We start from the raw sequence: 24748 nt of genomic DNA, 5'->3' as shown, positions 1-24748 counted from the left end.
TATGGGATCAGTATTACCTCATACCTCATACACTAGTGTAGTCTCATCTTCTATATTATATATATGATCAGTATTTCCTCATACATCATACACTAGTGTAGTCTCATCTTCTATATTATATATATGATCAGTATTACCTCATACATCATACACTAGTGTAGTCTCATCTTCTATATTATATATATGATCAGTATTACCTCATACATCATACACTAGTGTAGTCTCATCTTCTATATTATATATATGATCAGTATTACCTCATACACTAGTGTAGTGTCATCTTCTATATCATGTATGAGATCAGTATTACCTCAGGGATTCCTGTAGTCTCCTCATGTCTCTGCTCCCACTTACCTTACACACTACACATGCTGCTGCTGCTGCTGCTGCTCAGTGTATACTCCCTGCAGACATGGCTGATCTATCACAGATCAATAATGAGTCCTGTGTGATAGGGGAGGACGGGGGCTGTACATGTGTCTGCCATTACTGTGCTCTATGAAGAAGCTGGGGGTCACATGACCTGGAGACCCTGGTGAGAGGAGCAGCTGGAGGAAGAGACATCACAGAGGTGAGGATTCAGTATGGAGACTGCACTACACCTATATTCCTCTCATGTTAGCGCTGTATATACTGTATGGGATCAGTAACACCTCATATGTCATAAACAAGTGTTATATCAGCTTCTACATTATATATGGGATAAGTTTTACCTCATACATCATACACTAGTGTAGTCTCATCTTCTATATTATATATATATATATATATATATATATATATATATATATATATTATCAGTATTACCTCATACATCATACACTAATGTAGTATCATCTTCTATATTATATATGGGATCAGTATTACCTCATACATCATACACTAGTGTAATATCATCTTCTATATTATATATATGATCAGTATTACCTCATACATCATACACTAGTGTAATATCATCTTCTATATTATATATATGATCAGTATTACCTCATACATCATACACTAGTGTAATATCATCTTCTATATTATATATATGATCAGTATTACCTCATACATCATACACTAGTGTAGTATCATCTTCTATATTATATATATGATCAGTATTACCTCATACATCATACACTAGTGTAATATCATCTTCTATATTATATATGGGATCAGTATTACCTCATACATCATACACTAGTGTAGTGTAATCTTCTATATTATATATATGATCAATATTAGGGCTGTTTCACATCACGTTTTCTCCCATACGGGAGCGCATACGGCAGGGGGGAGATAAAACCTCGCCCTCCCGTATGCCATTCTCTCCGCTCCCGTATGCAATTCATTTCAATGAGCCGACCGCAATGAAACGTTCGCACTTTTTCCCCGCACCTAAAACCGTGGTCACCGTGGTTGTAAAAGCGCATACGGCGCAAAAATGAGCCGACCGGACCGAACTTTTCACTGCAGTCGGCTCATTGAAATGAATTACATACGGGAGCGCATAGAAAGGCATACGGGAGTGCAAGGTTTTAGCTCCCTCCTGCCATATGCGCTGCCGTATGGGAGAAAACGTGATGTGAACCCAGCCTTACCTCATACATCATACACTAGTGAAGAAAGGGATTGTCCAGTGCTGGGCTTGCGGATAAAAGCTAGTTCTTTATTTGGAAAATTCACAGAAATCACTTGACAGAGGACAAACGAAACGTGAAACGCGTCAGTCCTTGTCCACCGTCAAGTGATTTCTGTGAATTTTCCAAATAAAGAACAAGCTTTTATCCGCAAGCCCAGCGCTTGACAATCCCTTTCTTCTATAGTTTACAAGGCCGAGGGCCGGACCGGCGTGTCCGTGCGCAGGTGTAGTGGAATCAGTCGGTACAGAGAGCGATACTGGAAATTTGCTACATCATACACTAGTGTTATATCAGCTTCAATATTATATATGGAATCAGTATTACCTCATACATCATACACTAGTGTAGTATCATCTTCTATATTATATATATATATATATATATATATATACACACAAATATATATACGGTATGATCAGTTTTACCTCATACATCATACACTAGTGTAGTATCAGGTTCTATATGATAAATATGATCAGTATTACCTCATACATCATACACTAGTGTAGTATCATCTTCTATATTATATATATATATATATATATATATATATATATACACACAAATATATATACGGTATGATCAGTTTTACCTCATACATCATACACTAGTGTAGTATCAGGTTCTATATGATAAATATGATCAGTATTACCTCATACATCATACACTAGTGTAGTCTCATCTTCTATATTATATATACCGTATTTATCGGCGTATAACACGCACTTTTTAGGCAAATTTTTTTAGCCTAAAGTCTATCTGTCATGCGCCACGCCGTGCAGAGCATAGCAATGACGCAGGGGACGCACACCGGAGGCCTGAAGCAGCGCGGACCGACCCCGGCAACAGGTAATTATACAACCGGGGATGGGGGAGGCAACGGGGCAGCGTATTACCTCATACACTAGTGTTATATCAGCTTCTCAGGGCCAGTTCTCCCTATAGGCTAAATAGGCCTATAGCGCACTTTTCATGGGGGCGGAATCCCTCCCGCTCCTTCCCCCTCCCCTGCCCTTCCGGTACGCGCTGTTTCAGGCTCGCTCACCATTCACACTGTCATATACACGGAGCGCACCACCTCCAGCAGCACAACCCCCACAGCGCAGCGCACTCTGTCACAGGCACGGGTGCATAGAGCGCTTACTTCAGTAAGCAGCACACACCTGTCAGCGCCTGGTCCATACCACCAGGCGCTGACAATTTCAGTTCTGCACGGAGCTGTTTTATTCTTAACACTACACTAGTGTAGTCTCATCTTCTATATTATATATCAGCTGTTGCAAAACCACAAAAAGTCATAGTTTTGCAACAGCTGGAGGCACACAGGTTAGGAAACACTGAGTTAGAAACAGACAATGTTTCCCAACCAGTGTGTCTCCAGTTGTTGCAAAACTACAACTCCCAGCATGCCCAGACAGCTGAAGGGCATGCTGGGAATTGTAGTACGGCAACATCTGAAGGGCCAGATGTTGCTGAACTAAAACTCCCAGCATGCCTGGACAGTCAGTGCATACTGGGAGTTGTAGTTTTGCAACAGCTGGAAGAGCACAGATTGGAGACCATTATACAATGGTCTCCAAACTGGGGCCCTCCAGATGTTGCAAAACTACAACTCCCAGCATGCATGGTCTGTTAGTGCATGCTGGGAGTCATAGTTTTGCAACAGCTGGAGGCACACAGGTTAGGAAACACTGAGTTAGAAACAATGTTTCCCAACCAGTGTGTCTCCAGCTGTTGCAAAACTACAACTCCCAGCATGCCCAGACAGCTGAAGGGCATGCTGGGAGTTGTAGTTCGGCAACATCTGAAGGGCCAGATGTTGCTTAACTAAAACTCCCAGCATGCCTGGACAGTCAGTGCATGCTGGGAGTTGTAGTTTTGCAACAGCTGGAAGAGCACAGATTGGAGACCATTATACAATGGTCTCCAAACTGAGGCCCTCCAGATGTTGCAAAACTACAACTCCCAGCATGCCCAGACAGCCAAAGGCTGTCTAGGCATGCTGGGAGTTGTAGTTTTCAGACTCCTAGAAGCAGCAGTGAAGATCTTCACTGCTGCCTCTGAGGACCACATACTTACCCGTCGCTGCTCGTCCACGTGGCCGATCCCGCGCTGCTCCTCGGTCCCGCCGCTGGATCAGGTAAGTCCGCCGGTCCCCACGTGTTCCCCCCGAATGCCGCAGGTCCCCGCGAGCCCCTGCAGCCTTCTTCCCCCGTTCTGCCCGACTTCCAGGGGCGGGCAGTGCGGGGGATCTGAACTTTCACCCCAGATCACTGTGATTGGTCCACAGGGACCAATCACAGTGATCGCTGACCAGGACCATCAATTGATGGTCCTGGGGGTGAAGCAGAAGTTGTCCCCTGCTGGAAACAGCGGGACTTCTGCCAGTTAACCCGTGCGATGCTGCGCATCGCCGGGTTAACTGAATGTCATTTATAAACGCCGGGATGCGCGAACGCACTGCACAACCCGGCATTTATATATGACATTCTGCGGGAAGGGGTTAATAACTACAGCTGATAACAATGTTAAATGATATATAGTAGTGGGTGGAGATACCTGTGAGATGCTCCTAAGCATAACAGTATGGCGCCCGCAGCATGGGACGCCGTTCTCGGCGTCTCCTATTGCGAGCGACCAAGTTCCGGTCAGGTGAACATGTCACATGACCAACAGCAATCACATGATGCTGTAGTCATGGAACCCACAGACGCCTGAACTTGCGCCCGTGAGAAGCATATGGATCAGATGGAGGATGGTCTAGAGTGTGAACAGCGCCCGAGGGATGGCACACAATCAATCCTAATGTATAAAGTAATAGAAGAATATTGCACAACAAATGAAAATAAGAAAAAATGAAATAGAGATGAAATAAAATCAAATAAAAACATACTAATAAAGATTAAACAGAAGTGCATATAAAAAAATAAAATAAATAAAAAATAATAATAAAAAATAATAAAAAAAAAATAAAAAAAAATAGAAATTAATGTGGATTGATAAATCAAAAGGTACTGATACACTAAACAAATATAATTATTTATTTTTAATATTTTCTCCCCTAGGCTAGGGAAAGAGGATTAAGGCCATCTACTAAAGTCCCTCCCTGGTTTGTAGGGCGACCCCGGATGTGCCCAGAAACCGGGTCATCACCCGAGGACGCCAAAGGTTCATCCAACGAACACGAGGTTCTGTTAGGAATCCCCGGTTCGCTGGAGTTCCCACTACAGCCAAATTGGGAGTGTGCTAACATTTAAGTAGCACCATAGACTCATGCATATATATTTAGGTCCACCCACTACTATATATCATTTAACATTGTTATCAGCTGTAGTTATTAATAGATAATTATATGTACTATGAGATTTTCAAGCATGTTTTTAATCTATCGGGCACTTTATGTAATGCACTTTATATAATATGATTGTACACTTGTGATACTGCTTGCACTGCTTGTAATGCAATGTATTTTTTGCACTTATGCACTTTATTTTGATAATTGTTTACATCGATTATGATGTTGATTGCACACATATGTTTGGGTATATATACCCCCTACTTGAGTTGTGTCACTGAGCTTGAAAATGGTCCTATGGTAGGACAGAAACGTTGCTGCTATGTGAGCCAATAAACCACCACTTTTTTTCACGTATTTGAGGAGTGCTGCACTTTTTCTACATCTATATTACATGGACTTTGGGCCTGGGGCGCTGGCACCCGCTGCTGTATTGGATAAGTAGTGCTGCAGATTTTCTTCATATATATATATATATATATATATATATATATATATATATGATCAGTATTACCTCATACATCATACACTAGTGTAGTATCATTTTCTATATTATATATATGATCAGTATTACCTCATACATCATACACTAGTGTAGTATCAGCTTCTATATTATATATATGATCAGTATTACAACATATGTGGTACCTTGGGGGGGGTGTATGGCAGTTGGGGTGTTGCTATGCGGTATATCAAGGGTGTAATTAACTCTTGTCAGTCGTGACGCCAGGGTTAATACTGTGATGCTTGGCCTATCGACAGATGACAGTCTATGCAGTACAGCCAATATCCCAAGGAGGTGACCAGTGACACAGGGGGACCTTGTAGGCTTGCTGGGACTTGGTGTAGGTAGTGCAGGCCACGGTGAAAAGACAATTGACTTGACTGATGACTGACGGTGACTTTAGCTTACTTGAGCTGACTTGTGGCTGTAGACTCAATGTTTTGGACCCACTCTGTAAGACGTCTTGACTGCAATGGACCTCAGGAACAAGAGAGAGAGATTGCAGCCCCTCCCCTGATTTTATAGGGGGGCTGTGCAACAAGCCCATAGGTCACTAGGGGGGGTCACCTGGTCACTAGTGCCTCCTGGGTAACAATCACATGGTATAACTTTAATCACATGGTATAACTTTAAAGGTACAATACACTTTATCAGGAATAACATATTTACACTGGGAGTAACACTGCAGGGGGCCCTGAGGACATAGAGGGACTCTGCCTGACAAGGCAGGAGAAGAGTACGGGGAAACACCATCCCGTACTGGGCCACCATATATGGGATCAGTATTACCTCAGACAGGAGACATCACTCATGGCACTTTTGTGTATACTGACTGGCTGTGTATACTGCCTGGCCCTGTTGTGTGCACTGCTGTGTATACTGTATGGGGGAGATTTATCAAAACCTGTGCAGAGAAAAAGTTCACCCGTTGCCCATAGCAACCAATCAGATCAGATCACTTCTTTCATTTTTAAAGAGGCCTGTGAAAAATGAAACAAGGGATCTGATTGGTTGCGATGAGCAATTTGTCAACTTTTCCTCTGCACAGGTTTTGATAAATTTACCCCTATGTCCCTGTTGTGTGCACTGACCTGCTGTGTATACTGACTATACTCTGTCCATGACTGGTTATTAGTTCTTCTTCCTGTACATGGTTGTTAGTGATTTCTATGTATATCCTCTCTCTCAGTGTGTTGTATATACTGACCCTGCTGTATACAGATTGTATGTCCCCCATACATCTTCTGTACGTGGGCTACTTTCAGACATAATTACATAAGTGGTTATTCCACTACAGCAGGGTTAACAGTTCACTATAGCAACAAATAGGAATAAAGATTGTGTCATTCAGGGGGAAGATTGGTGTAATAGGCTAAGTGGGAATAATATCCCCTTGGTAGAAATAGATAGTGATGTCATGTGGCAGGGTGGTCTGGCTAACAAGATGGTTCCCCGTAAGCCCAGCAATCCTTATGTCACATGGGGTATACCTTTGGTATTATGTACATATGGTGTCCCGGTACAGGACCTGTCCTGTACCATCTTGAAGTCCCCTCAGGAAGAGTCCCTTCGGTCCATTGGGCTCTCCTGCAGGGCTCCCCCCTTGTTGCCTGATATAAATGCAATGTATATTCATTATGTGTCTCTATTGTTCATATGTATAAATTTGTACAAAAGTGTATAAAGTGTTGATCATGTGAACTACTGTCATGTGATATACCCAGAGTTCCATGGGCACTGGAACCCCAGGCACTAGCAACCAATGGGCTTTAGTCCAGTCCCCTAGTATATAAGGGGCTGTAGTCTCTAGTTTTACTCTCTTAGTTCCTGCCACTAAAGAAAGCACAAAGTCCTGTATACTGTAAACTCATCTCATCTAGACCAAAGCCTAAAGATCAGCAGCCACTTCTAAAATGTGAGTTACAATTATCTCTACAAATTAAGTGACTACTACTCAGCTAAAGAATATATTAGTAGCACAGTGGCCTGCATAAATATCTTCATAATTACAAGTCCATGCAAGCCTGCGAGGTATCCTGTGTCCCAGATGCCTCTGAGGAAACTGCATTATTGTCCAAACTGCTTCCTGCCTATTGCAAGTAAAAGTCCCAGTTACTTCAAAACCCTTGCTGTGGACATTCCTTCATTGCATGCCGTTTTTTGGGCTGGTTGTTGGCGGACCCTATACTGAAACAACCACATCCTGGTGTCGCGAACACTAAGGGGTTAACAACATCTTGCCCCCAGGGTTAATACCACCAGACCCTGCTACATCCACACCCGGTGGTCACCACATATCTGAATAAGAAAGCTGGACACTTGTGTAACTTGAAGACAATGTGGAATTTTACTAATGTCCTGGGATCCCCCGTAATTTTCTGCCCAGCACCCGGCTCTCCCTTTGCATGGAGCTGTGTTGAGGTGGTGATCAACATGCGTCCTTCATTCATCTCTCCTCCGTAGAAGTGCATGGAGGGCATGTGCGACCGACACTTCGTGCACTGGGAGAGTCGGAGCGCTGTGCAGGGGGTCTCAGTGGTTGGACCCCCCTCCCCCTCTCAAAGGTCAGATCTGGTAAGATCTCTTCCAAAAAATCTTCTCTACCTAATATTTAAGTCTAGCTGTAGTCAGTCTACTAAAGTTTCGATAAATTTTAATCATAGTTGTAGTCATCATAATTTTTAGAAATTCAAAAAGTTTGATTGACTAAAACTGTGACAAAAATGATTAGTTGACAAAATGAACACTGCTGCCAAGGACTGATAAAGACCAATTTAAAAGTTCTAAAAAAAAAACTGTGCAAACATTTTAGGAACAGAACTATTAAGCTCCAGGAAAGGTACAGTTTTCTTTCATACTCTAACAACCATCCAATAGTGTCTGCAACTCTTAACCCCTTAAGGACCGGGGGGGTTTCTGTTTTTGCATTTTCGTTTTTTGCTCCTTGCCTTTAAAAAATCATAACTCTTTAAATTTTGCACCTAAAAATCCATATGATGGCTTATTTTTTGCGCCACGAATTCTACTTTGTAATGACGTCAGTCATTTTGCCCAAAAATCTACAGTGAAACGAAAAAAAAAATCATTGTGCGACAAAATTGAAAAAAAAAACGCCGTTTTGTAACTTTTGGGGGCTTCCGTTTCTACGTAGTACATTTTTCGGTAAAAATGACACCTTATTATTCTGTAGGTCCATACGATTAAAATGATCCCCTACTTATATAGGTTTGATTTTGTCGGACTTCTGGAAAAAATCATAACTACATGCAGGAAAATTAATACGTTTAAAATTGTCATCTTCTGACCCCTATAACTTTTTTATTTTTCCGTGTATGGGGCAGTATGAGGGCTCATTTTTTGCGCCGTGATCTGAAGTTTTTAACGGTACCATTTTTGCATTGATAGGACTTATTGATTTTTTTGCGCGCACGCCATTGACCAAGCGGTTTAATTAATGATATATTTTTATAATTTTTTTTTTTTTTTATTGGAAAAGGGGGGTGATTCAAACTTTTAATAGGGGAGGAGTTAAATGATCTTTATTCACTTTTTTTTAAACTTTTTTTTTGCAGTGTTATAGGTCCCATAGGGACCTATAACACTGCACACACTGATCTTCATCATTGATCACTGGTTTCTCATAAGAAACCAGTGATCAACGATTCTGCCGCATGACTGCTCATGCCTGGATCTCAGGCACTGAGCAGTCATTCGGCGATCGGACAGCGAGGAGGCATGTAGGGGCCCTCCCGCTGTCCTGTCAGCTGTTCGGGATGCCGAGATTAGCCGCGGCTATCCCGAACAGCCCGACTGAGCTAGCCGGCCACTTTCGGTTTCGCTTTTAGCCGCGCGGCTCAGCTCTGAGCGCGCGGCTAAAGGGTTAATAGCGCGCGGCACCGCGATCGGCGCTGCGCGCTATTAGCGGCGGGTCCCGGCTTCACTATGACGCCGGGCCCGCCGTGATATGACGCGGGGTTACTGTGTAACCCCGCGTTATATCAGGAGAGCAGGACCAAGGGCGTACCTGTATGCCCTTGTTCCTTAAGGGGTTAAACACAAATATAGCTAACCTGGTTATATTGTTTAAAAGTGCAGGTAATAGTGAATCTAATGCAATTTCCATTTTCATAATTGTGCCTTTGTGTCATTCCAGATACATATCTAATCCAAATTTCCAAATCATGCTCCTGAAGCACCAGGGGTGTTACCTCCTTCCCCACCCCTCTATGAAGATCCTCCTCCAGTAGTTTTTGTAATTCAGACTTGAGAACTACAGAGCTAGAAAAACCTTAATTCCTGCATTTTCATATACATCTGTTAGTGCACTTCTAGATTTCTATAATTCAGCTAAGCTGCTCTCAAACCACTATTTCAAGTGACAGTGACCAAATCTGCATTCTTCTGACCCGATGTATGATTAAAAAAAACTGTATTTATTCTGGAATTGCAAAAAGGAGTTCAGTTAAGTTACAAATTGTTTACCGTAATCGTGGCTTCAGAGGGCTCATCACTAAGCATTGTATGCAGGAACAGCTTTATTTTAAAAATAGTTCACAAAGCAACACCACTCAGCTACGTGACATATACATCAGGGACTACTATCCTCATCATAACCCTCGACATATGTCCCAGTGACATTTAACCCTCGACATATGTCGACAGTGCTCTCCACAGATCCTCGTAGGCTTATAACTCAAGATGGACAGATGGTTTGCCAACATAATCAGCACATGTTTGTGTGTTACCATGGGTGGTGTAGGGAAATACCTTATCACTTTGTGACGCCAGGGCACTCTTATCCTATACACGGTCCGAGGTTTGAGACAGCTTCTCCTGGGCCAGACACTGGGAGTAAAGGAACACACCAACGTCAGGTTACTGATAACTGTCTTTACTGAGCAGGGTGCAGATGGTGTTACACAGACAGTCTGGTGCAGAATGAGAGGATGCAGCATAACCCCTTGGGAGCCCTGTTTCCTTGTTGGGACTTGTGGTGCTTGCACCCAATGAATTGATACTGACTTGAGAGAATTGATGATTGATCCTGGTAGCTAGGGTTCTGTCAAGAGCCTGTAGCTTTCTCTGCCATTGCATGAACTTCCACTGTTCTTTGCAGAATGACTGGATAATAAAGATTTGTTCTGGGCTTCTCCACATACCTCGCACCTTTACCATACTTGTGCTCTGCTCTCAGCTCTAGGCTGAAGTGAACTTGGGAAACTCCTCCCCCCACTACTCTATACAGCTAACAGTTTAGGGGTTCCCATTGGCAGGCAGGGTCACATGGGCTTTACACTGCTCTCTGCTTAAAAGGTACAATAATGCATACAAGTAACATATATAGGAATAACTGAACATGATAATTATAAAAATATATTTACTCTTGGCAAAAGAGCTGGGACATAATAAACACAATATTACGTCCCTCAGTGGGCCCAAAACCTATGCCGCAGGGCTCGCCTGAGGAAGTCCGAAGCCACAGGACAACCTTTGGTGCAGAGAGAACACATTTGTGTCCAGATATGGAATACAATAAGGGCCTAAGAGGTAGCATAACTCGAGACATATATACAAAAACCTGTTGCAAAAGCAACAATTTTACAAAGTAAAAACTTTCAAATGGGGGTCACCAGCCCCCTTACTAACTAGTAGATTCTTTACTGTAAAGGCAGTGAATCCGAGGAATTCTCTGTGAGAAGAAGTTGTCGTGATGAACTCACTAAGGCCCCTTTCACACTAAAAACCTGTTATTACGCAAAAAGTCCTGAAGCCGACTGTCAAAAAATCCCATTCATATCATTGGTGTTTTTTGACCATCATTTGTCCTCAGGTATGTCCGTTTTTACTAATGTCCGTTATTTTTGCCGGTACAAAAGACGGTGCATGCACTAATTTTTGGTCCGGCAAAAATAATGGTGAAGAAACAACCGTTAAAATTGAACATTGAGATCTATAGGAAACGGATGTTAAAAAAAAAAAAAACATCCGTTATCATCTGTTATTGTCCGTTTTTTTATATCCGTTTTTTGTACTGAGCATGATCAGTACAGCTTTACAAGAAAAGGGTTAAAAACCTGATTTAATAAAAAATGGATGTATCTGGTAATAACAGATGATAACGGATGAACAACATCAGGTTTTTTAAGAAGAACCCCTTTAAAAATAACGGATGATGGTCGTCAGTTATCATCCATTATTACCAGTTATTGCATCCAGTTTTTTTCACCCGTTATTGTAAAATAATGGCAGTAAAAAGGCAGGATGATACCTGTAGTGTTAAAGGGGCCTAAGAGCTTAATAGGGGCCCACATACAAAAAGTATGCAAAATGTTGATGATCCAGAGATTTATTCAAATTACAAGATTTGACAGAGAAAAATTGCCTTTTACCTCATGGCTGAAAGGGGATTCTTGCCTTTATCTTATGTCAACATTGCAATAAAATACACATAAATGGATGCCTTCTTATTCAGTTTTTAAAAATACAGTAATGGCAGAAGGTCGAATAAGTAATATTGCTGCCCACAAGAACTTGCACTCTAAAAGAACGTCAGACTATAAACATGAAGAAATCAACTCCCTTTACTGTAACGGTAGACCAAAGAATAGACATGTGTTCCTGTCTGGCAGATTATAGGGTTAACAACCAGCGCAGGAATGAAAGTTATGCAACGTCACACTTGAAGGATCACGCCCTATAAAACACACAATTTCATTTGTTGTAACTCCTAAAACCATGGCGTCTGCTGCTCTGAGAGGCGATCTCTGCTCCTTCTGATTGAACACTGCTGTAACCCTGAGACAAAAACATAACTTCTGCCAGGACTGTATTGATCAGGTCCTGAAATCTCATGAGTCTGGAGTTTATTCCTGTCCTAGATAAAGAGCGAAATTTCGGGAGCAACCTTCATCTATAAAGAACATGAATCCACATAATGTAGCAGAAAATGTCCGGTCTAGTGAGCCACATCAGGAGGAGATGACCGAGATCTGCTGCACCTACTGTATTCACTCTCCTGTACCTGCTGTGAAGTCCTGTCTGCACTGTGAGGCTTCTCTATGTGATGATCACCAGAAAGTTCACAGCAAGGAAGAAGAACATGTCCTGACTGATCCCAGCACTTCCCTACAGAACTGGAAATGCTCCATCCATAAGGAACTTTTAAAGTACTATTGTCCTAAGGATGCTATCTGTATCTGTGTGTCCTGTAACTTAGCAGGAGTGCATCAGGGACACCAGGTGGAGATGCTGGATGAGGCCTCTAAGAAGAAGAAGGGGACATTGAGAAATATTCTGCAGAAACTGATCACAAAGAGAGAGAAGACTGAGGAAAGAGTCCGGAGTCTGGAGGAACGCAGGAGAAAAGCTCACATTAAAGCAGCTGAAGAAGTGGAGAGAGTCACTGCCCTGTTTATAGACATGAGGAGACGGCTGGACGACCTGGAGAAGAGGGTCCTGAGTGAGATCTCCAGTCAGGAGGAGAAGCTGTCACTGTCATTGTCTGATGTGATCCAGAAGCTGGCGATAAAGAAGGACGAGCTGTCCAGGAAGATGAGACACATTGAGGAGCTGTGTAACATGACGGATCCACTGACTGTCTTACAGGATCCAGACATAGGTGACTTGTGTGATCCTGAGGAGGGGGGAGGGGATGAGGACACAGGGGCACATGATGTAGGTACGGATGTTATTAAAGGGATGATACATAAAGGTTTATCTGATATAATAACATATCTACCGACCATCTCAGCTACAACACCAAAAAGAAAAAGGCCACAACCTCAATCTTCACCCAAGCAAAGAAAAATCTTACTTTTGTCAGGTACAAATTATGGGGGCGATGGTGTAATAGTCAGAACTGGGAATGTTAAAATGGGGGTGACGGCTGCAGAAGAGGGAGGGATCAATGGGCAGGGTCCTGCAGACATATTCCTGGATGTAAACACAGCTGGTGAGTATATCCTTATAACAAATGACCGGAAAACTGCAAATGGGGCAGCTATTAAGCAGAACTATCCAGAAACAGCAGGGAGATTCCAGGGTCATCAGGTGATGAGCAGCAACAATTTTTTCTCGGGGCGACATTACTGGGAAGTGGAGATCAGTAGATCAGGATTGTGGATGTTGGGGATGTGTTATCCCAGTATAGACAGGAGGGGAGATCAGTCAGTCATTGGCGATAATGACAAATCCTGGAGTTTATGGGGAGGGCAGGGGAGTAATAATCAGTATTCTGTGAGACACAACTCTAGAAAGATTCAATTACCTGACAATATCTCCAGTAATAGATTCAGGATCTGTCTGGATTATGAGGCCGGGCAGCTGTCCTTTTATGAGCTGTGTGACCCTATCAGACACTTACACACCTTCACCACCACCTTCACCGAGCCCCTTCATGCTGCATTATATGTATATGATGGTTCTGTAAAGATATTAGGGGGGAGCAGCTGCTGGAAGAAATTAAAGACAGTGATTGGCGAAGCATTCAAGTTTTAGGATACATCAGTAGGAGGAGCTTTTTTTGTTCTTTTCTTTCCCCTTAAACAGTTAAAAGGGTTTATCCAAGAGTTAATGATCCATCCCATTCATATTGACCATAAAACTCTTTTTGCTGGGCTCAGTATAGAGCTTGAAAATAATCTTCTTACAGGCGTATTATAAAGAATTGGACTACTAAATTTGGTAAAGGATGATATCAAATGATTGTTTTAAAATAGATTAAAGTCCCACGTTCCTCTGCAGTAGAAGATGGGGTGCTGATGGGGATCAAATTATTTTTTGCTTCACTGTATATCGTTGTTCGATGTTCATTCTTTTGTACTGGGTTATTTGATTTGGCATTGGTATTAAAAGGAGTTTCGGTCCAGAGTTTTTTGTTGTTGTTGTTATTATTGTTACCTGTACTATATGTATTCCATGCTCAGGGGTCTCCTGTTTGATAGTCTGTTCTACTTCTACCAAGTTAAGTGGCTTTCCTTTCAATCAATTCAGGTTCTAGTTTAAGAAGCCTTCCTGTTATGATTCAGTTTTGATAATCAGGATGCAGGGCCGGTGCCACCAATAGGCCAGGTGGGCACCGGCCTAGACCACCCAGGGTATAAGCAAAATCACTGAAAAAGATGGACTACCGCATAGGGCTGGGCGGTATGACCAAATATGTGTCACGGTATTTTTTTTAACTTACAGCGGTTCCACGGTATATAACGGTATTTTCTCAAACCCCTCCCCCCCCCAATCATGTGACCCGCCAGCGCTGTTCTGTCCCCCAACCCCCCCCTCCCAATCATGTGACCCGCGTGCGGTGTTTGGCTCTCTCCCCCCCCCAAATCATCTGACCCACCAGCACTGTTCTGCTCCCCCCAATTAATGATCAGACCAGTGGGGTACTACTCACAGATGTCAAGCGCTGCCCTCCTCCTTTTTGTTGGGGGCCGGCGGCGATGAAACTCACTGTACGCCAGTGGTCTCCAACCTGCGGACCTCCAATTGTTGCAAAACTACAACTCCCAGTTGGCTGTCCGGGCATGCTGGGAGTTGTAGTTTTGCAACAGCTGGAAGTCCACAGGTTGGAGACCACTGCTGTACGCTGTATAGCTATGCCCGGGCTACAAAAGATACAGAAAATAAACTTTTAACTCACCCACCTCGGCCGCACGATGGGGACGGGGGAGGACATCCGTCAGCCTATCACCGGCCAGAGCGATGTCCCGCCCTGGTCAGTGATAGGCTGAGCCCACTGTCATGTAAGAAGCCGGCTTCTTACATGACAGTGGGCTCAGCCTATCACTGGCAGGGGCGGGACATCACTCCGGCCGGTGATAGGCTGATGGCTGTTCGGCGTTCCAGGGCCGACGTAGGTAAGTTAAAAGTTTATTTTCTTTATCTTTTGCAGCCGGCATAGGGATACAGCGTACAGCAGTGGTCTCCAACCTGCGGACCTCCAGCGGTTGCAAAACTACAACTCCCAGCATGCCCGGACAGCATTGGCTGTATAGAGTTCCAGCGCCGGTGACAGCCCGCAACAAAGAGGAGAAGGGCAGTGCTTGACATCTGTTAGTAGAACCCCGCTGGCTGGGCTGATAATTAATTGGGGGGGAGCAGAACAGCGCAGGCGGGTCACATAGGATTACCGTATATACTCGAGTATAAGCCGAGTTTTTCAGCACGATTTTTCGTGCTGAAAACACCCCCCTCGGCTTATACTCAAGTGAACTCTCCACCCGCAGTGGTCTTCAACCTGCGGACTTCCAGAGGTTTCAAAACTACAACTCACAGCAAGCCCGGGCAGCCATCGGCTGTCCGGGCTTGCTGGGAGTTGTAGTTTTGAAACCTCCGGAGGTCCGCAGGTTGAAGACCACTGCGGCCTTCAACATCATCCAGCCCCCTCTCACCCCCTTTAGTTCTGTACAGTACTCACCTCCGCTCGGCGCTGGTCCGGTGCTGCAGGGCTGTCCGGTGAGGAGGTGGTCCGGTGGGATAGTGGTTCCGGGCTGCTATCTTCACCGGGGGCGCCTCTTCTCCGCGCTTCCGGCCCGGCCTCAGAATAGTCACGTTGCCTTGACAACGACGCAGAGGTGCGTTCATTGCCAACGTACTTCTGCGTCGTTGTCAAGGCAACGCCTCTATTCCGGGCCGGAAGCGCGGAGAAGAGGCGCCCCCAGTGAAGATAGCAGCCCGGAACCACTATCCCACCGGACCACCTCCTCTCCGGACAGCCCTGCAGGACCGGACCAGCGCCGAGCGGAGGTGAGTACTCAGAACTAAAGGGGGTGAGAGGGGGCTGGATGATGTTGAAGGCCGCAGTGGTCTTCAACCTGCGGACCTCCGGAGGTTTCAAAACTACAACTCCCAGCAAGCCCGGACAGCCGATGGCTGCCCAGGCTTGCTGGGAGTTGTAGTTTTGAAACCTCTGGAGGTCCGCAGGTTGAAGACCACTGAGGGCGAATGATGAGAAGAGGATGATGAAGGGGGGGTGTGGGGATGATGAAGGGGGGTGGGGATGATGACAAGGGGATGATGAAGGGGGGGGTGTGGGATGATTACAAGGGGATGATGAAGGGGGGATGTGTGGGATGATAAGGGGATTGAAGGGGGGATGTGCGGGATTATAAGGGGATGATGAAGGGGGGATGTGTGGGATGATGACAAGGGGATGATGAAGGGGGGATGTGTGGGATGATGACAAGGGGATGATGAAGGGGGGATGTGTGGGATGATAAGGGGATGATGAAGGGGGGATGTGTGGGATGATGACAAGGGGATGATGATGAGGATGTTAATGACGGGTCTGGATGATGACAGGGGGGGATGAGGTATTTCCCACCCTAGGCTTATACTCGAGTCAATAACTTTTCCTGGGATTTTGGGTTGAAATTAGGGGTCTCGGCTTATACTCGGGTCGGCTTATACTCGAGTATATACGGTAGTTCCCCGATGTGGGGACCGCACTGCGCTGATAATACATTCCCAAGGGGGAGGGGCCCATGCGGTATTGCGGTATGGGGGAAAATTCATATCGTGCAGCCCAAAAATGTCGGTATTCGGTATGAACCGGTATACCGCCCAGCCCTACTACCGCATCCACTATAGCTAAACTCTACCTCAATTATACACAAAAATTAGCTAAAATGTCATCTTTATTAGAAAATATGACAAAATTACCAAAAAGTCCTCTAACAACAATATATTATAAAATCAGCAAACCATTTGGATTCTAGAGTCTAAATTATAGAGAAACTCTAATGGGTCAATCCCCAAAATGTCTCCCAGAGACCCGATCAGCACGGAACTCCGCAAGTCCTTGTCATTAGTCAGTGACTAACTGACTGACTAATGACAATGATCTGCAGCAGGGGACCAGTCTGATTGGTCCCCTGCTGCACAGTGTCATCGGTCAGCTGTCCAGAACAGCTGAGATGACGTTTCTATCACCATGCCGACGATCAATAAGTCCTATCAATGCAAAAATGGTACCGTTAAAAACTTCAGATCACAGCGCAAAAAATGAGCCCTCATACCGCCCCATACACGGAAAAATAAAAAGTTATAGGGGTCAGAAAATGACATTTTAAACGTATTAATTTTCCTGCATGTAGTTATGATTTTTTCCAGAAGTACGACAAAATCAAACCTATATAAGTAGGGTATCATTTTAATCGTATGGACCTACAAAATAAAGATAAGGTGTCATTTTTACCGAAAAATGTACTACATAGAAACGGAAGCCCCCAAAAGTTACAAAACTGCGTTTTTTTTTTTTCAATTTTGTCGCACAATGATTTTTTTTTCATTTCACCGTAAATTTTTGGGCAAAATGACTGACGTCATTACAAAGTAGGATTGGTGGCGCAAAAAATAAGCAGTCATATGGATTTTTAGGTGCAAAATTGAAAGAGTTATAATTTTTTAAAGGCAAGGAGCAAAAAACGAAAATGCAAAAACGGAAAAACCCCCGATCCTTAAGGGGTTAAGCAAAAACCATAGAGTTTACCTGATCACGTGACCCGCAAGTCCTGCTACGCTCCGTACAGGTAATAAACCATTTATATACATTTGTACAATTATATTTATAAAAATCCTGAGTAAACTGTAAGATAACTAATATCTAGATGAGAGGTGACAAGGGGTGGACTAGATAAGAAGGACCCCAACGTCCTAGGGACTCTGGCTATGGGGACCTCTATACAGGTACAGTAGAGGATGCAGTACCGGGACACCACACAAGTATCTGGATCGTATTGAACTGCATGAGGAGTTAAAGGGGTACTCTGGTGAAATTTTTATTTTATTTTTTTCATATCAACTTGCTCAAGAAAGTTAAACAGATTTGTAAATTACTTCTATTAAAAAATCTTAATACTTCCAGTACTTATCAGCTTCTGTATACTACAGAGGAAGTTGAGTTGTTCTTTTCTGTCTAACCACAGTGCTCTCTGCTGACACCTCTGTCTGTCTCAGGAACTGTCCAGAGCAGGAGAGGTTTGCTATGGGGATTTGTGTCAGGATCCGGATAGGTATGTAGCGAGGACACTGGTGGTGGATCCTCTGTGTCAGTGGGGTGATGACGTGGGCCGTACCAGGGGAACGGAGTCTAAGGGGTTACTGGTTTTCACCAGAGCCCGCCGCAAAGCGGGATGGACTTGCAGCGGCAGGTAACCCCCAGGTCGTTCCACCCGATAGCGACTCATCCCCAGCTGACAGCTGAGACAGGCGCGGTACACAGGGACAAGGCAAGAGCAAGGTCGGACGTAGCAGAAGGTCAGGGCAGGCAGCAAGAGTCGTAGTCAGGGGCAACAGCAGAAGGTCTGGAAACACAGGCTTGGGAACACACTAAACGCTTTCACAGGGCACAAGGCAATAAGATCCGGCGATGACAGGAAGGGGAAGTGGGTTTTTATAAGGAAGGCACAGGTGCAGGTACTGATTGGGCCAGGCGCCAATCAATGGCGCACTGGCCCTTTAAATCTCAGAGAGCCGGCGCGCGCACGCCCTAGGGAGCGGGGCCGCGCGTGTCGGGACTGAGCAGACAGAGGACGGGGCAGGTGAGGAGATTGGGATGCGACCCGTGGGCGGGCTCGTCCCGCTACGCGGATCGCATCCCCGCCGGTGACACTAGTGCAGCGCTCCCGGTCAGCGGGTCTGACCGGGGCGCTGCATGGAGACGAACGCCGCGAGCGCTCCGGGGAGGAGCAGGGCTCGGCGTAACAATTTGCTTCTTCCCTGGACAGTTCCTGACATGGACAGAGGTTTCAGCAGAGAGCTCTGTGGCCAGACAGAAAAGAACTCAACTTTCTGTGTAGTATACAGCAGCTGATAAGTACTGGAAGGATTAAGATTTTTTAATAGAAGTAATTTATAAATCTGTTTGACTTTCTTAAGCCAGTTGATATGAAAAAAATTGTTTTTCGCCGGTGTACCCCTTTAAGTCTGCAGTTGTTCATGGAAACGTAAGAAGGGTAGTTGACAGAAAGTAATGTTTTTTCAATAAGGTAAGGAAAAAAGGTTTCTACCGCATGAGGGGGGAGAGTGTAGGGTTAATAACCAGCTCTCAGCTGTAGCTTATGCAATGCCACAAGTGCTGGAACACGCCTCTATAAAACAAAGTTTCGTTTCCTGTAAATCCTGAAGCCATGACGTCTGCTGATTTGACAAATGATTTTCTCTGCTCCATCTGACCATTTATACAGATACCGTAATCCTGCGACGTGGACACAACTACTGCTGGGGCTGTATTTATGGTTCTGGAATCTATTCCTGTGCTAGATACTTGAGCGACTTGTATCAATAAGGAACATGAATCTACATAATGGAGCAGAATGTCTCCTGTCTACTCAGCAACATCAGGAGGAGACGACCTGGATCTGCTGCACCTACTGTATTCAATCCCCTGTACCTGCTGTGAAGTCCTGTCTGCACTGTGAGGCTTCTCTATGTGATGACCACCTGAAAGTTCACCGAAAATCACCAGAACACATCTTATCTGAGCCCACTACTTCCCTGAAGAACAGGAAATGCTCCATCCATAAGGAACTTTTAAAGTACTATTGTACTACAGATGCTATCTGTATCTGTGTGTCCTGTACATTGGCCGGAGAACATCGGGGACACCAGGTGGAGATGCTGGATGAGGCCTTGGAGAAGAAGAAGAAGAAACTGAGAAATCTTCTCCAGAAACTGATCACAAAGAGAGAGAAGACTGAGGAAAGAGTCCGGAGTCTGGAGGAACGCAGGAGAAAAGCTCAAGAGAAATCATCTGGAGAAGCGGAGAGAGTCACTGCCCTGTTTATAGACATGAGGAGACGGCTGGACGACCTGGAGAAGAAGGTCCTGAGTGAGATCTCCAGGCAGGAGGTACAGGTGTCTGATGTGATCCAGGAGCTGGAAATAAAGAAGGACGAGCTGTCCAGGAAGATGAGACACATTGAGGAGCTGTGTAACATGACGGATCCACTGACTGTCTTACAGGAACCAGACACAGGTGACTTGTGTGATCCTGAGGAGGGGGGAGGTGATGAGGACACAGAAGGACATGATAAGACATATGAGGTGGATGTGGATGTGATTACAAGGATGGTACATGTAGGTTTCTATGATATAATGACATATCTACAGACCATCCGACCTGCAAAACTAAAAAGAAAGAGGTCACAACCCCAATCTTCACCCAAGCAAAATAAAGTCTTTCCTGTGTCAGTTACAGAATATGGGGGCAATGTTGTAATAGTCAGGACTGGCAGTGTTGGGGGGAAGGTACCGGCTGCAGGAGAGGAAGGGATCTATGGGCAGGGTCCTGCAGACATATTACTGGATGTAAACACAGCTGGTGATTATATACTTATAACAAATGACTTGAAAACTGCAACTCGGGCAGCTGTTCGGCAATATCATCCAATAACAGTAGAGAGATTTCAATATAATCAGGTGATGAGCAGCCAAAGATTCTCCTCAGGACGACATTTCTGGGATGTGGAGAGCAGTAGATCAGGCAAATGGATGTTGGGGATGTGTTATCCCAGTATAGACAGGTGGGGAGATCGGTCATATATTGGAGGTAATAACAAGTCCTGGTGTTTGCGGAGGTCCAAAAATAATGAGTATATGGTAATGCATGGCAGTGAACAGATTCAATTACCTCACCAGATATCCAGTGATAGAGTCAGGATCTGTCTGGATTATGGGGCCGGGCAGCTGTCCTTTTATGAGCTGTGTGACCCCATCAGACACTTACACACCTTCACCACCACCTTCACCGAGCCCCTTCATGCTGCATTATATATATATGATGGTTACATAAAGATATTAAGGGGAGGAGCAGCTGGAAGACATTAAAGACAGTGATTGGCGGAGCATTCCACTCATTGGATACGGCAATAGGAGGCGCTTTATCATTGTTCTTCCCCCCTTTTTCCTTAAACTATTAAAAGGGTTTATCCAAGAAAGATCCATATCTTTGACATTGACAATAAAACTCGAGTATATAGCTTGAAATTAATCTTACAGTCTTATTAAAAATTATTTGATTTACAGATTTTTCTATATACCAAATTATGCTTGCTCACACCACGCCCCTTCCGTTCATGTCTATAGGAGGGGGCCTGGCGGCCATACAGCCCCCTCCCATAGACATGAATGGAAGGGGTGTGGCATGATGTCACAAGGGGGCGTAGCATGACATCACAACCATGGCCGCCCGCACCAAGCATTCTGAACATAATGTTCAGAATGCAGGGTGCTGCATGTAGATCGTGGGGGTCTGGCATCTGGATAGGGATAGGGGATAAGATAAGGGATAAATATGTCTAGGGGCGCAGTACACCTTTAATGCCCAAACAAATTACTTGTGTACTTTATGTAATAAATAAAGCATTTTTTGCATCTGTATATTCATATATATATATATATATATATATATATATATATATACATATATACATTAATTTATTGCCCATGTGAAGCTAGCCTAGGTAAATGATTGAATATAGAATAAAATCCGCAGCATTAAATACAAAGCCTCACATCCATAGGAAATACAGTAGGTGGGATTGTGCCCTGAAAATGACATGGAAATATTTCACCTTCACAACAGAAAACACGGCATAAACATGTAAACAGCAGAATGTATTATCACCTGAATAAGTTAGATTTATTCACATTCAATGTGTCTTCTTTAGGATCCGCTTCCATATTGGCTTGTCTGTATCATCAGTTGAAGATAAAAGTATGAACTGTATAAACTCATGAAATAATGAAGTTTGAATTAAGATACTGATTTGTAACTAATAAATATGTGTTTCTGTAACAGTTGTCATCAAGTAATAAAGGGGATGTTAAAAGTGATGCTCAGGGTAACCAGATGTTCCAGTTTTACCGGTATTGTCCCGTTTTGGGACCACTGCGTCCAGAAAAGATCTTTCAGGAAATAGGGATGTAGTGCTTTTTTCTGCCATGGACCTCTGGACACTTTGAATAAACAATGGCTGCCAGGAGGTTGCGTACGCAGGCAGTCACCAACGTGTCATGCGCCCAGTCTGGAGTAGTGGAGCAGCTGAGAAGGAAAACGTGTGGGGAAGCCGGGATGGTAACTTACCAGCATGCCACCTTGTCAGCTTCGGTGCTCCAACCACTGCTCTTCTGATCCAGGGACCAAGACCAGAGGGGGAGTGAAAGGGCATTACACAGACATACTGCCTGCAGCTTTATACGGTATATGGCTGGAGGCAGAATGTCTGTGGGACATGGGCACAGACAGAGGGGCTTACAGCTATATGGGGGCACAAAGCAAAACGGTGGCTCAGTGGTTGGCACTGTTGCCTTGTAGTGCTGGGGTCCTGGTTTTATATCCCACCAAGGACAAAATTTGCAAAGACTTTGTATGTTCTCTCCTTGTCTGCGTGGGTTTCCTCTGAGTACTCTGGTTTACTCCCATAATTCAAAACATACTGATAGGTTAAGATTGTAAGCCGCAATGGGGACAGGGGCCAATTTTAATGTATAGTGCTGTAGAATCTGTGTGTGCCATATAAATAAAGAGTTATATTATAGTATTATTATATATTATTATTATTGTTATAATATTATTATATAAAGTAGGCCTACAACTATATGAGGGCACAAAGGGGGCCTACATTGATATATGAGTCCTACAACTATATACGGGGCACAGAGGGGACCTACAACTATATATATGGGGGCACAAAGGGGGCCTACAGCTATATATGAGGCCTACAACTATATATGGGGGCACAGAGGGGCCTACAACTATATATATATGGGGGCAAGAAGGGGGCCTACAGCTGTATATGAGGGCCTATAACTATATATGGGGGTACAGAGGGGGCCTACAGCTATATATAAGAGCATAGAACTATATTTGGGGGCACTGAATGGGCCTCAAACTATATATGAGAGCACATGACCTAAAACTTAAAATGGGGTAGAATGGGCCTACAACTATATTAATAGGAGCACAAAGGTGGTCTACAACTATATAGGGCACAGAGGTGGCCCACAACTATATATATGGGGGCCTACAAAAATACATGGGAGCACAAAGTGGGCATTATTACTGTGTGGGACAATATACATAAGGAGTTTGTATAGAGTTGAGCATTGTGCTGGAGAAAGGAGCCTAAAATGTTTGTCTGGCAGATTCTGTAGAGACAAGTCTTGGCTGGGAGAATTTATTATGACTGTCTGGGCTGGATAGTGAAGAAATTGAAAAATAAACAATTCTGATCAGAGAAGACACCCCCTGGAATTCACTTAGTAAAGACAGACCTGTGAGCACTGGCTATCGGGCACACAGGGCATTTGCCCCTTAGGCCGGGCCGCACACCTGCCGTAAATAGTGGGGGTCGCATGCTGCAGCCATCGAGATAAGATAAGCGGCCGGCGGTCACTGTATCCAAAGGAAATAGGGCAATGCTGATGTGCTCTTAAACACCTCAATCTTATTCTCATATTTTCATATGCAATCCTGTAAGGGCAACAAAATTGTATTCATGTATACTCTGCACCTTGCAACTCATGTGCGCCCACCCATGTGTAAGCCACATCTATATAAATGCACCACCCATATAGAAATATATACTATATAGTAGCCTCACATATGAATTTATACTAGACTAGCTGAGTACCCGGCTTGCCCGGTTTTTCCTTCCTAATCCTTGTTGGGGAGGAAAATAAATAAAGGAGGAAGCTTTTGACTTCATATGCAGTCCTCATATATTGTTGTCATATCCCAACCCCACATCCCGACCTCCTATCCCGTCCTCCTATCTCGACCTCCTGTCCCGACCTCCTGTCCCATCCTCCTATCCCGACCTCCTATCCCGACCTCCTATCCCGTCCTCATATCCCGTCCTCCTATCTTCTCCTCCTATCCCGACCTCCTATCCCGACATCCTATCCCGACCTTCTATCCCGACCTCCTTTCCCGTCCTCATATCTCGACCCCCTATCTTGACCTCCTATCCCATCCTCCTATCTCGACATCCTATCCTGACCTCCTATCCAGACCTCCTATCCTGTCCTCCTATCCCGGCCTCCTTTCCCGTCCTCATATCTCGACCTCCTATCTTGACCTCCTATCCTGTCCTCCTATCTCGACCTCCTATCCCAACCTCCTATCCAGACCTCCTATCCCGTCCTCATATCCCGTCCCCCTATCTTCTCCTCCTATCCCGACCTCCTATCCCGACATCCTATCCCGATCTCCTACCCGACCTCATAGTCCTCATATCCCGTCCTCCTATCCCGACCTCCCATCCCGTCCTCATATCCTGACTCGTAATATGTGTACCAGGTAATGAAATAGCTCCAGCC

The 24748-nt window shown here is 44.4% G+C and overlaps 3 protein-coding genes across 7 annotated transcripts in view; 2 read left to right on the top strand and 1 right to left on the bottom strand.

Moving 5' to 3' along the window:
- Window positions 1-485, bottom strand: part of LOC130267636 (actin-binding protein WASF2-like) — a 100276-nt gene extending 99791 nt beyond the window's left edge. For all 5 annotated transcript variants that reach the window (XM_056517686.1, XM_056517687.1, XM_056517683.1 and 2 more), the window contains exon 1: window positions 355-485. The gene's annotated coding sequence lies outside the window, so the exon portion shown is untranslated. The remainder of the gene's footprint in view (window positions 1-354) is intronic.
- Window positions 461-22495, top strand: LOC130267619 (tripartite motif-containing protein 14-like). Its single transcript, XM_056517655.1, has 2 exons — window positions 461-571; window positions 19612-22495. Exon 2 carries the CDS (start codon window positions 19718-19720, stop codon window positions 21251-21253), a length of 1536 nt encoding a protein of 511 aa, XP_056373630.1. The 5' UTR covers window positions 461-571; window positions 19612-19717; the 3' UTR covers window positions 21254-22495.
- On the top strand, window positions 11980-14538 carry LOC130267618 (tripartite motif-containing protein 14-like). Its single transcript, XM_056517654.1, has one exon. The coding sequence runs from the start codon at window positions 12347-12349 to the stop codon at window positions 13919-13921; it is 1575 nt and encodes a 524-aa protein (XP_056373629.1). The 5' UTR covers window positions 11980-12346; the 3' UTR covers window positions 13922-14538.
- Window positions 22496-24748: the final 2253 nt, after the last annotated feature.

Source organism: Hyla sarda, chromosome 4, assembly GCF_029499605.1.
Source record: "Hyla sarda isolate aHylSar1 chromosome 4, aHylSar1.hap1, whole genome shotgun sequence".
Lineage (NCBI taxonomy): Eukaryota > Metazoa > Chordata > Amphibia > Anura > Hylidae > Hyla > Hyla sarda.
This window is presented reverse-complemented; position numbering and strand designations above follow the sequence as displayed.

Coding starts and splice junctions, on each gene's coding strand:
- LOC130267618 (XM_056517654.1), top strand. CDS start 12,347: ATGAATCCACATAATGTAGCAGAAAATGTCCGGTCTAGTGAGCCACAT.
- LOC130267619 (XM_056517655.1), top strand. CDS start 19,718: ATGAATCTACATAATGGAGCAGAATGTCTCCTGTCTACTCAGCAACAT.